The 12,049-nt window shown below is 45.2% G+C and overlaps 1 protein-coding gene across 1 annotated transcript in view; it reads right to left on the bottom strand.

The window, feature by feature from the left end:
- Nucleotides 1–3,655: 3,655 nt before the first annotated feature.
- LOC149327750 (calcium-activated chloride channel regulator 1-like) overlaps nt 3,656–12,049 on the bottom strand; it is an 884,343-nt gene continuing 875,949 nt past the window's right edge. The window contains exon 17 of the mRNA XM_089564962.1: nt 3,656–3,844. Within this exon, the coding sequence (XP_089421088.1) occupies nt 3,656–3,844 (189 nt within the window). The remainder of the gene's footprint in view (nt 3,845–12,049) is intronic.

Below are 12,049 nucleotides of genomic sequence, written 5' to 3'. Positions count from 1 at the left end.
TGCACACCGCGGTGTAGCAACACATTCTTGAGATTGGTGTTCCTTTGACGAGCATTTCGTGCAAGTTTTGCGGCCGCGGCAACTCTGTGAGCCATGGCCAAATCTCTGACAATTGAAACATCATCGTGGGTTGGGTAAATATGGTTTTACATTTATTTTCAGGTAACCAGCTTCAATGCTTTCCGGCAGTGTGCTGGTATTGAAAGTGAGGATCAGGTACTTCGTGTCTATTTCCTTGTTATCCTTCCGGATCTTTATGCGCTGAACATTTATGACATCTTGGACAGTAAGGCCCTTAAGCATTTCTATCTCAGCGAGGTGGATAAAGTGGATTTCAGATATGACGTCTCGGACAGGGTTCAAAGATCGATGCGAAGTGACAGAGACTGGGATTTCCCCAATGGACGCAAGGTTTGAGAGTTTAGAGTGTTGGACAGTGTCACGTAGTTCGAGCAGTAAGTCACCGCTGGCCATTTTGGATACCTTGTACCCAAGTACCAAGGTATCTCTAAGGCACTTTGCTACCAGGAACGGCGATATCAGTCTTGCTTGTTTTTCTTCTTCTTCGCTATGGACAACATGAAATTTTGGGAAAGATAGCTTTCTTTTATGAAAAAAATCATCTGCATCATTCCGCCCTCTTTTGAGAGAGCGATCTGGTTTGGAAAAAGGCGGAGCCATAAAAAAATCAGTTTTGCGGTCATAGTGCCAGCCACCCACCTGGAGCCCAACAAGGGGACGGGACAGGAACTTACAAGTAAGCCCTGCCCACGCCAGCTGTACACCCCAACTATAACCAAATATGACGCAACTCAGGGTAGTTGGCCACACAAGGTTAACCCTAGCCGCCTATGCAGAGTGAAAAAAACGAAGAAAAGAGGAGGAGACAGGAGAGTTGTAAGAAAAATATAGGAAAGTTAAAGATAGATGGGAGGATAGGAAAAGACGACTGCCGATTTCCCCCGGTCGGGTCAGGCCGGAGGTGCCGTCTACAGGAAGCTGGGGCCAAAGTGGTGTGTTGCCTCCGCCGAGGGGGCTTAAAGGTCCAAACGCTAGGCATTCGCTCAACCACAAGGCTCCCCTTTTCCCCGGACACGGCGATGCCACGCACGGCTAAGCGCGGATGCTCGGGTCCGTGGTGACGCATTGCTCACAATCATCCCCCTGCGGGGATGTCCCTGCGGATGCTCGGGATACCCCGTGGTGTCGCCACTCACCAACGTCTGCATGCTGCAGACGCCCCCCCTGCGGGAAGTTCATCTCCTGAGTGACTTAGCAAAGCAATGTCATCAGCGAATCGCAGATTACTTAGATATTCTCTATTAGCTCTGTGGTTCGCTTTCCCGCAATGTACCCCAGCTGTGCCCCCGCAGTGCACTCTTCTCAGTTGTGTTTAACTAACAGGGGAGGGCGCTCGCGTCGCAGCGACACCAGCGCCACGGACGGCGTTTTGCTGCGCGCGCGCGGGGGAAAATCGGCTCTCTTCTGCTCGGCACTGGGATAGCTCGCGGACGTTTCGCGAGCCGCTCCGCTCTTCGCCGGCGGCGACGTCGTGTGGAAACATGTTCCCCTCAGCTCATCCCGTCCGGCCTCGGAGATATTCCCTCTGCCCTACCGTGGGCGAACATTCGCTCGTAACCGTGCTGGTAAGTCGGACATCCTCGATTCCTTAGTCTATTTTGTTGCTAGCTGGCGTTATTGTTGTTATAGCAATAAATGCCTTGTTTGTGTCAGCCAGTGTGTCGTTCCTTTGTTCCCGCAGAGCAAGGCCCGCCGTAGTCGCCGTGCGCTCGGTAGCGCTCGCGACCACGGGGTGGGGTCCGCGCGGCTTTGAACTGGGTCAGCCGCGCTTAAACGGGGAGAACGTATTTATCTCCCCGATTTAAACCCCATAGCTCTTATCCCTAACTGTATCGTTTTCAGACCCCGGAATATTTCCTGTAAACAGGCGGCGAATAGCATTGGCGAGATCGCGTCTCCGTGCCTGACGCCTTTCTGTATTGGAATTTTACTGCAGTCTGTATGGAGTACTATGGTGGCTGTGCATTTGTTATAGATATCTTGCAATATTTTCACATGAGTCTCTCACATCTGTTCTGTATGGACCAAGAGACAAAGAGGGCAATGCAAGCAATATGAATAAGATAGTTAAAGTACCTGTAGAGTTCTACATATATCTATACAGTAGCGAATGTAATCAGAACATTACTGAGAGATGCAGTTGAGCACAGCAATGGGACATCCCGCCAGTAACGAAAGAGGAAGTAAAGAAGCCTTAGGAGCAATACAAAAGGTGAAAGCAGCTGATGAGGATCAGATAACAGCATATTTCTTAAAGAACGGAGGCGAGATTGTGCTACAAAAACTAGCCACCCTCTATACGAAATGAATTATGAACTAGAGCGTACCAGGAGCTTGGAATCAGGCTAACGTTATCTTAATTCACAAGAAAGGAGACGTCAAGGACTTGAAGAATTACAGATCGATCAGCTTACGGTCCGTTGCCTACAAAGTATTTACTTAGGTAATCGCTAATAGAGTCAGGGCAACCTTAGACTTCAATCAACCAAATGATCAGGCAGGCTATCGTAAATGATACTCAACAATAGGCCATATTCACGCGATCAATCAGGTTATAGAGGAATCCGCCGAATATAATCAAGCCCTATATATAGCCTCTTCTACACCCTAATTCCGCAATGCCTGCATGGCAGCTGTGGTTTCATTCATTTCATTCATTCATTTATTAAGTCCTCAAAGACCCCATTTAAGGGGTATTAAGCAGTCAAATGATTTCTCGTAATCAATGAAGGCTACAATAGGCGCTAGCTATACTCTGCGCATTTCTCTATCAAGTGACTGATAGCCTGAATATGGTAGCCTTTACGAAAGCCAAACGCACGTCTTTAAAATAAGTAGCTAGGGAGGGTGGATCGCGGGAAAACAAACCAAATGGACTCTGATAAAAGTTAGCGCAACTCAAAAACAAACACAAGAAAGGAAGACAGGACGGCGGGCTTCTTTCCTCTTGTTTGTTCGTATGTTGAGGTAAATTTCATCAGAGACTGCACGAACTCGCCCAGCAACAAGTTTTACGTCAAACAAAAGGGGGCGAGCGGGGCGCCTCCCCACAAACGACAGGCACTGTTCAACCCACTCGAAAGTATATTGCATCAAATTTTCATTTATTGATGATAGAAGGCGTTTTGCTTACTAGCCGCAGATAGTCAGTCTTTCCCGGATAATTGCGAGGAATATAAATAAGTTTGGAAATCCCGACCCAAGTGATTTCAAGGTGCCAACATCGATGTGCGATAGTTCGTCGCATGCGTAGAACACGCACGCACGCACGCACACACACGCACACGCACACACACACACACACACACACACACACACACACACACACACACACACACACACACACACACACACACACACACACACACACACACACACATGCCCAACTGCTTGCGGAAGTCCGTAATTAAAATGGCGTCATAGACAAGAAGTTAAAATTAGACAAAACAGGGGCCTTTCTTATGCAGGCGTCCGTGGCACGGTAATTGGAAATGAAAAACTCAGAACCATCCTGACACCCTTAAGGAAAAATTGGCAACGAAACTCAGGCATGAGGCAAAAGCTGCCCACAAACTCAGTCCATATTTGACACAGGAAAAGCAGGAGTGCCGGTGGCGGGCCGGGTTTGCTGGGAGCTCGTGCCTGGGTGAGTGGCCCGCGCCACGTTTGACAGCGGGGAGTGGCGGCCCTGAACGTCTTGAGTCTTCAGGGCAAAGAACACCGTGAAGGGCTTGCCGTCGGAGGGGAAAACGCGGGAAGGAACCTGCGGCAAAATAGAGGCGCATCGGGTTCTTTCCAGCTGGCCTATAGAGGGTCTGGTTAAGTATATCCTCCATGCTGCGTCATATTATAGATTAAGCACACCGAGTGAAATACAGGGTCTGGTCTGAAAGTAGTAGGACTCATTTTTTTAATGAAATTTATTCATGAGAACAGTACCAACGATTAGAATTTTTCAAAGAAGCACCCTTCCGCACCTACACGCTGCTGCCAATGAGTTTTCCAGTTTTCGTGCGCCTCCAGTAACGCCTGGACCGGAATGCTGTTTAGCTCCCTCGTCACGGCCTGTTGAACGGCCTCTACCGACCCGTGATGTTTCCCCTTGATCGTCTATTTTATTCTCGGGAATAGAAAAAACGTCTGGCGGGGCCAAGTCGGGGCTGTAGGGGGGGGCTGAGGCAGCATTGCCGCCTTGTGCTGGGAAAAAAATTGGGGTCCTCATTCACATGGTGAAGAAGATCCTGGCGGATCGCTTTCTGGCTGGTCTTTTGCTCCTCTGACAACACTCCCAACACCAACTTCACGCACACTGTCCGCATGGCTAAGTTTTCTGTCACGATCTCAAAAACTTGGGTTTGAGGAATGCTCAAGTCCTCAGCAATCATTCTGATACCCATCCTACGATCACTCTTCAGTAAATGTTTCATTCGCTACACATTTTCCTTGGTCTTGCTGGTCGAAGGGCGTCTGGAGAGATCGTCGTCTTCTACTCTTTCCTTACCTTCTCAGAACAGCTTGTGCCACTCAAAAGACACCTGATCTACCAATGGCAGAGCAACCGTAGGCCTCCTTAATCATGTCGTGTGTCTCTTTGCTCGTTTTACCAAGATTTACACAAATTTGATCGCGTATCGCTGATCCAGTAAACGCTCAATGATTCTGCTTGACGAGACGTTTCGACAGGGGTTCACAGTACAAGCGACCTGCTCTCTTCAATGGCCGAGAACCGACTGCCGATTTTTCCCAGAATTTCCAATATCCCCCTTCAACGATCCTGCACGCGCAGACCGCCTCTCGTCCGCCCGTTCACCCAGGAAAAAACCAGTCCTACTACTTTCAAAACAGACCCTGTACGCCTGGTTCGCCAAGATGTTTCTCTGCATCACGGAAGTTTAAAAGTGCGCCGTGCCAGCAGGGCTGGATCTTGCTGCTTCAGTGCACTCTGCTGGATCCCACCTGTAGCTTGCGAAAGCCTTCCTTTGGAGGTATCGGGCGCGCTAGCGACTAAGCCTCGAGTGCATAGCGAACAATCTGTGAACACTGTTTTGCTTTGATGGCAGCCGCTCTCTGGCCGAGCGAGACATGCGCTCGTTTAGAGCCAGAGGAGAGTCGTTGCTGTGGTGTAACAGCTGCGCAGAAGAATGGAAGTCTGGGCGAGTTGGTACTGATTCATAATTTTTGCAACAGCGCTACACAACGAGGACAACAAGCAAAGATTGACACAAAGACGGCACTGAACTTACAACTCTGATTTATTGGAAAACACACGCATCTTTTTGTACAATCCAGAAATCTACGAACATACTCAACGTCAGTAAAGGCGTCACACTGAAACGTGCCTATCACATATAAAATCACCACAAGTCAAGGTGCGTTCCCCGAGTCATTATCCACTATGCAGCAGGCTCATTTCCTTACCTGTTATAGTTACAGATGAAGCACTTACACACCCATTTTTCTTTCTAATGATGTGGAATGCCTCAGCCAGTTCCCTAGTGCGCATATCCGTGTGCCGATACAACACCTCTGTATCTGCAAAAAACGGACTGCACTGACACGTGAAGCAGTGCTTGGCTAAATTAGTTTCCATGTTTTCTAATGAGTTAGCATGTTCCATTAGCCTCACATTGACACATCGGCCAGTCTGGCCTATGTAGGTGCGGCCACAGGAAAGAGGTATTTGATAAACTACACCCTTGCTACACGGAACGTATCCCTTTACATGTTTTACATGACATCTGTTCCTCCTGCGTCCTTCGCATTTCCTTCGAACGGCCGCTCCTATCCTTTCTAGTTTGTTTGGGGCTGAAAAAAGAACATCCACACCATGCTTAGCACCCACTCTCTTTAGCCTGTGTGATAGGGCGTGTACATATGGCATGACAACCACTTGCTTGCGTTTTTTCGGCGCACTTCGCCGTTCCAAGCCATGCTCCGATGACTTCAATGTGCGGAGAACTTTGTCTGCGCTCGACACAAGAACAGAGTCGGGATAGCCCGCTTCTTTGCACCTCTTAACTTGTATTGCCAGGCTACTTCCCATTTGGTGAGGACAGGACCTCTTCACGGCCATGGTTAAACAACTTTTTTCTATCCCCGTTTTTACCAGCTTTGAGTGGAATGACTTATAGTCCAATAGTGGCTTTTCGCTTCTAGGGAAATACTTCCAGCAAATGTGGCTCGCGTGAACTGTCAATTTTAAAACAAGGAACTGGAAAACGCCTTCCTGTGGCACTTCATGGGTGAATTTCAGTCCAGAACCATTACTTGTAAAGACGTCAAGGACCCTTGTCAAATCTTCATCGTTGAGGAACTCAGCAATGACTAAAAAATCGTCTACATATCGGAAGATTCTTAAACCATCTCCGACAAGATCACCCTCTATTTTGTTATGAACTTGGCTTAAGAAAGTGTTGCTGAGGACAGGGGCTACCCTTGACCCTATGCACACTCCAGACTTTTGCATGAAAACCTTATCGTGCCACACGACGTATGTGTTATTGAGGTAAAACGAAAGCAATTCCAAAAAAGCCGCAGTTGTGATCCCACAGTCATTTTGGAACCGGCATTCATCGTTTTCGTCCTCAATATATATTCTTACATACTTCATGAGTTGGCTGTGCGGGAGGGAGCAAACATATCGACCACATCGACACTGAAACAAGTGAGTGGTGCAGGTCCGTTATCCACGAAGAACTTAGTCACAACTTCCGAGTTCTGTATCTGGAAAAGGTCTGCTAGCATTAGAGAGGACAAATGTTTTGATAGGTAGCAAGATACAACGAATTGCCATGAGTTGCGCTCTGAAACGATAGCTGTGAATGGTATACCTGGCTTATGGTTCTTCGCTGAAAAGAATATTTGCAGCACTGAGACCTCAGCTTTTTTCACTCTCTTAACCAAGCCTTCCAGGCTGAACCTCTGCAATAATTCTTCAGCCTTCTGCTTACACCTCGTCGCGTCCCTTCTAACTCTCTTGAAATTCTTCAGCACGGCTTCACTAGCCTTACTAGCCTTACTGCGCAGAGACAGAACACATTTATGGGCAACTGATGCAGTATTGCAGGCACTTTGCGCGAGATTGTCGGGCGTGTTGCGCGCTTCGCGAATACGAATTTGGGCTGCTCGGGCTCTGTCATCGGGCACTCAGAGGCAGAGTCGACGCTTGATCAGCACATTTCACACTCCTTCGTTCGTCCTCACGTCAAAGACGCAAACCAACAAACCTTTGCCTAATCCCAAAATTAGCCGAGCCGGCTTTTGGTTGGAGCTGCCTCGCAGTCTGGTATAAGTTTGAACGAATACTACACGCAGATATTGACACCCTAATGGCGTTTTTTTTGTTGTACAATCTATTCTTTCGTCGAGATAACTAGTTTTCTTCTAGTAAAATTAGGATGCGAGTGATCTTTACCAGAGCAGGGTGTGTTGCTGGGCAAGTTGGTTTGACATCCTGAACGTGCAGCGCTGACAGACGAGGGACGAAGGAAGGAAAAGTCTTTAACAACATTGAAATTCAGGCTTGTTGGTTCATAGTTCAGAGCAATAGCGCAAACAAGACAAAGGACCAAGAAGGGACCACAGCGTTGTGCGTGTCTACTCGTTCTTGGTACCTGGTTCTGTTTGCGTTATTGCTCCGAAGGACGAGTCCTTCGTCCGTCCCTCGTCTGTCAGCGCTGCACGTTCACGATGACCTTTACCAGCCATCAAAGCAGCTTTGCCACAGCCTTCGTCCGACATTGGTATTGGAGAAAACAGACACAGAGGCCTCGTCAAAATAATTTTTCATTTCGCTTCATCTATACAAAAACAAATCGGTGCAGTTGGCGTTGCCATTTGCACAATACTGTGCTCATTGCGGCCTTTTTGTGTGCAGTGCCATGGTGATAGTACCACGGCACACATTTGTGGTTCTCGCCACTACCAGGTGGCATCAGCTGAAACATTCAGAATACTAGCACATGTCAATCTGATAAGCGTTATACCAAAACGTCGCGAGCAGGGCAAATGCGCGAAAGTGGCGAGGGGGAAAATTATGAACACAGGAAATATGTCAGAATATGTCAGAAGTATGCCCCGTTCCGGTAATACTTTTGTTTTGTCACACTTTATTATGTTTTCTTTTTCTTTCTTTCTGTTCTTGCACTTTATTTCTACTAATTGATTGTACAATGCTGTTGCCACGTTCTTGAAACGTGTTTCACTTATGTTGTTTACCTGCTGTAACTTCAGTGCTCAGGACCTTGTCTAACTCCTTTATTTACTGTTAAGCAAACAAGGGAAGGGGTTGAGGGGCTCGTTATAAATATGACAGAAGCCAACAGCCACAGAAACCAAGGGGCACAGGGGATTTTTTCTCAAGTTATTTATTTTGTGGTGTTGATCAATTTAGAATATTACTGAATATGTTATTGTTTAAAGATAACTGATTAGAAAAGCAGAAGAAAAAACAACCACCTGCCGCCGGTGGGATCTGAACCCACGACCTCCGAATTTACTGTTGCAAATTAGACGTAACACGTCTGTTTTAAATATATTACGATGTTACTGACACTGCTATGTAACGCTCTTCTTGGTCTTAGTCAAGCTGCATGAGCGGCTTTTAGCCATGAAGACCCTCCAGGCACTTTCTGGAAATAAACATTGAATTGAATTGAAATACGAATGTTCAGTGTGTGATCGACTCTGACAGATACTGTGCTTGGCAACAGTGACTGCACACATGAGTGTTGTGTTAGAGAACATTCTGGGTGTTGATGCAAGTGATTTACTGTGCGCGCCAAACAAAGAAAAGTTAACCGAGGCCACAGAGGCCTAAGTCACATTCAGTCGGTAGCCAAGTAAACCAAAAGGCATTATGTCCACACAGTATGGCTTCAACTTAGACTAAACCACCGTTAGCAGATGGTTCTGCAAACATTGAGAACTTTTGGTGCATTTGACTGCGCAGGACATTTGTGAAACACATAATGAGGCTAAAAAATAATTTTATGCCGCCCTCGGTAGGCCATTTTGAGCTCAGTTTTCAAGGCAGCATTTCAAGCATAGGAAGAAGGTAAAGATACAAGATTAAAACCTGAAGAAAGGCTGTATTTTGTGGCGCGTGTATCTTTATGGCATATCTTAAATGACGCGTCATTACGCATTACACCAACGAGCACTATAGCGTAGGCTTGATATCCGCTTGAGCTGCTAAACATGGCTGAAAACTAACTTCGCTTTCAAATCACATATTAATCGTCGTTTTCGGAATCTTTCAAAATACAGCTTGCATTCCTATCTAATTAAGCCTGTGCATGCTGTACCAGATGTCGCTATCAGGCAAGCGGCCCGATAACGTGCCAACGCCTTTTCTTTTTTTTCCTTTCCCTTTCCCTCGCTGCAGCCGCAGCTATAAATCTATGCCCAGTAAAGTACCGGGCGTCTTTCCTGGCCTAGCTACTGATGTGTCGTGTCTCTGAATAAAGCTATCGAAACACATTCCGAATGAAAGGACAAATATGAAATGGTGTTTCTGGTACATGCCTGAACTCCGTAACTACAGGAATATAAGTGCATTCAGCTGTTGGAGTGTTTTTTGCGCGCATGATTTTTACAAGCTCGAAGTTTTCGCTAAATAGTCATGAGCCTCCTGTAATGAAACTGTGTGGCCACTTTCGGGATTGTAATGCACGCCTGGGCTCGGAAACATTTTGAGCACACATTCTGCTGTGTGGTTCGTATGGAAACATTTCTGTGCTTATTGATCGGAATCTGTGTATAATTGTGAATTTTGTTTTCTCTTCCATCTGCAGAGCCGTAGCTGCTACTTATGGCCGCTCTTTTACTTACGAAAAAGGCCTCCAACATCGTAGATACATTCGGACTTTCTTTAGAAATTCAGATGCATCTCAAATGGCTCGAAGATTTGCTTCAGAAGAAAAAACTTCGCTGTGGCTTAGCTTGGTTAAGCCCGGTAATTGCGAAAGCAATATCCGTACCTACGCCATGGTTCAGCTGGTAGTGTAGCTGGTGGTGGTGCTTGCGGTTAGACTTGTGGCGATGCATCTGTTATACAATCCAATCCAATGCAATCCAAACCAATCCAATGCAATCCCATGCAATCCAATCCAATCCATTACAATGCAATCCAATTCAATCCACTTCAATCCACTCCAGTCCAATCCACTCCTATCCAATCCAATCCAGTGTAATGTACTCTAATCTAATGTAATATATATTCCATTTATATTCCATTTATTTTCCATCAAAGATGGGGGAGGTGAGGCAAAAAGCTGCGATAGCAGCTTGACAAGTCCTCGTCCCCGACAAAGCAGCAGCAGTACACGCCGACAACCCGACACATCTTACATCGAAGAATCAAAACAGAAAAAAAATAAGAAACAAAAACAGATATATATGATAAAGTGTAGAATGTACCGCTCGTACAATAAAAAAAGAAAAAGAAATGTACGACTTGCACACAGCAAAAGCATACACTTGTTAACAAATTGATAAGAAATGCATGTACACTGAACGCAGTTCTTTTATGCGAAAAAAAGTGAATACAAGTTTCTAAGTAGGAGGAAGATTAGATACTAATATCAAACAAGGAAGCATTGAACTCTGTAAGTACACTCTAAAGAAAAATGTAATGGTAAAAAGGAGAGCACAAATGTAATACAGCAGCATAAAGGCGACATTGGTTGATAGTTCATAAGAAAGAAAGCATTCACAAATGTATGCATTCATGACAACTGAATTAGGCAAAGCTTAAGTATAAGTAAAAAATATTCAGAACACACAAAGGTAACAAAAAAGAGAAAAAAAATGGTGCATTACAAGAATACAGATTTCAGTTGATGTGGCTTAAGGTCAAGAATATCAATGTTATCCTTTAGGTATGTGTTTAGTATATTAGGAATTAGATATTTTAGTGTCTGAAATCCATAATTAGTCCGGAAGGAATGCACTTTCCAAAACTCGAGATTGCGTGTGGGGTAGCATGACGGACCTTTCATGGCTAATTCGGCAAACCTTATTAAACTATGGCATTTAGCTTTCTTTTCCCTGATGAGCCCAAGGCACAGGTGATAATTGTACATGTTTTCAAAACGCATTATGCCAAGGTTTTGCATTACAGAGTATATATCACAGTCGTATTGAGAGCGTGTAATAATTCTAATAACCCTTCGCTTTAATATACTCAACTTGTTTATGTTAGTTAGGGTAGAAGTACCCCAGACCAGACTACAATATTGTAAATGAGAGACAAACAAGGAATTATATAGGAGTAACAAAATATTTTTAGGGAGGAAATCTCTATGTCTGTACAAAATGCCGTTAATCGAGGCGAGCTTACTTGAGATTGTAATCGACGTGTCTGTCCCAGGATATATGTTCCGTGAAGATCACTCCCAACGTTTTAAATTCACTCACTATTTCTATCTCCGTATTATTTAAACTAAGCGTTAAATTAGGTGGAATCTGTCGTGTCTTAGGACGGAAAACAATCGCTTTTGTTTTAGGAATGTTGATTACCAAGCCATTTTCCTGTGCCCAAGCAGCTACCTTAGCGAGTAAAGAGTTGGCTATCATAAACAATTCAGTGCTGTCATCGGAAGAAAAGAATATGCTAGTATCATCGGCGTAAATTACGAACTTAGCTCGATCACCAAGACTGGCGATATCATTTAAGTATAGATTAAACAAAAGGGGGCCAAGAATACTCCCTTGAGGAACTCCAGTGTGCGTTTGTACTAAATGTGAAGGGTGACCATTGACCTCAACGAATTGATAACGATGAGAGAGGCATGACTTAATTCCCATGCATTTCCGCGAATGCCATAAGATTCCAACTTTTCGAGAAGTAAGGTTCTGTTCAGGTAATCAAAAGCTTTGGTGAAATCAATGAAGACACTCGACACAAGCTTTCTTGCTTCTATATTATGTAAAATATACTCCTTTTGATCAAGTAGAGCTAATTGGG

The sequence above is a fragment of the Amblyomma mixtum genome, chromosome 10, assembly GCF_055824585.1.
Source record: "Amblyomma mixtum isolate Tamu chromosome 10, ASM5582458v1, whole genome shotgun sequence".
NCBI classification, from domain to species: Eukaryota; Metazoa; Arthropoda; class Arachnida; order Ixodida; family Ixodidae; genus Amblyomma; species Amblyomma mixtum.
This window is presented reverse-complemented; position numbering and strand designations above follow the sequence as displayed.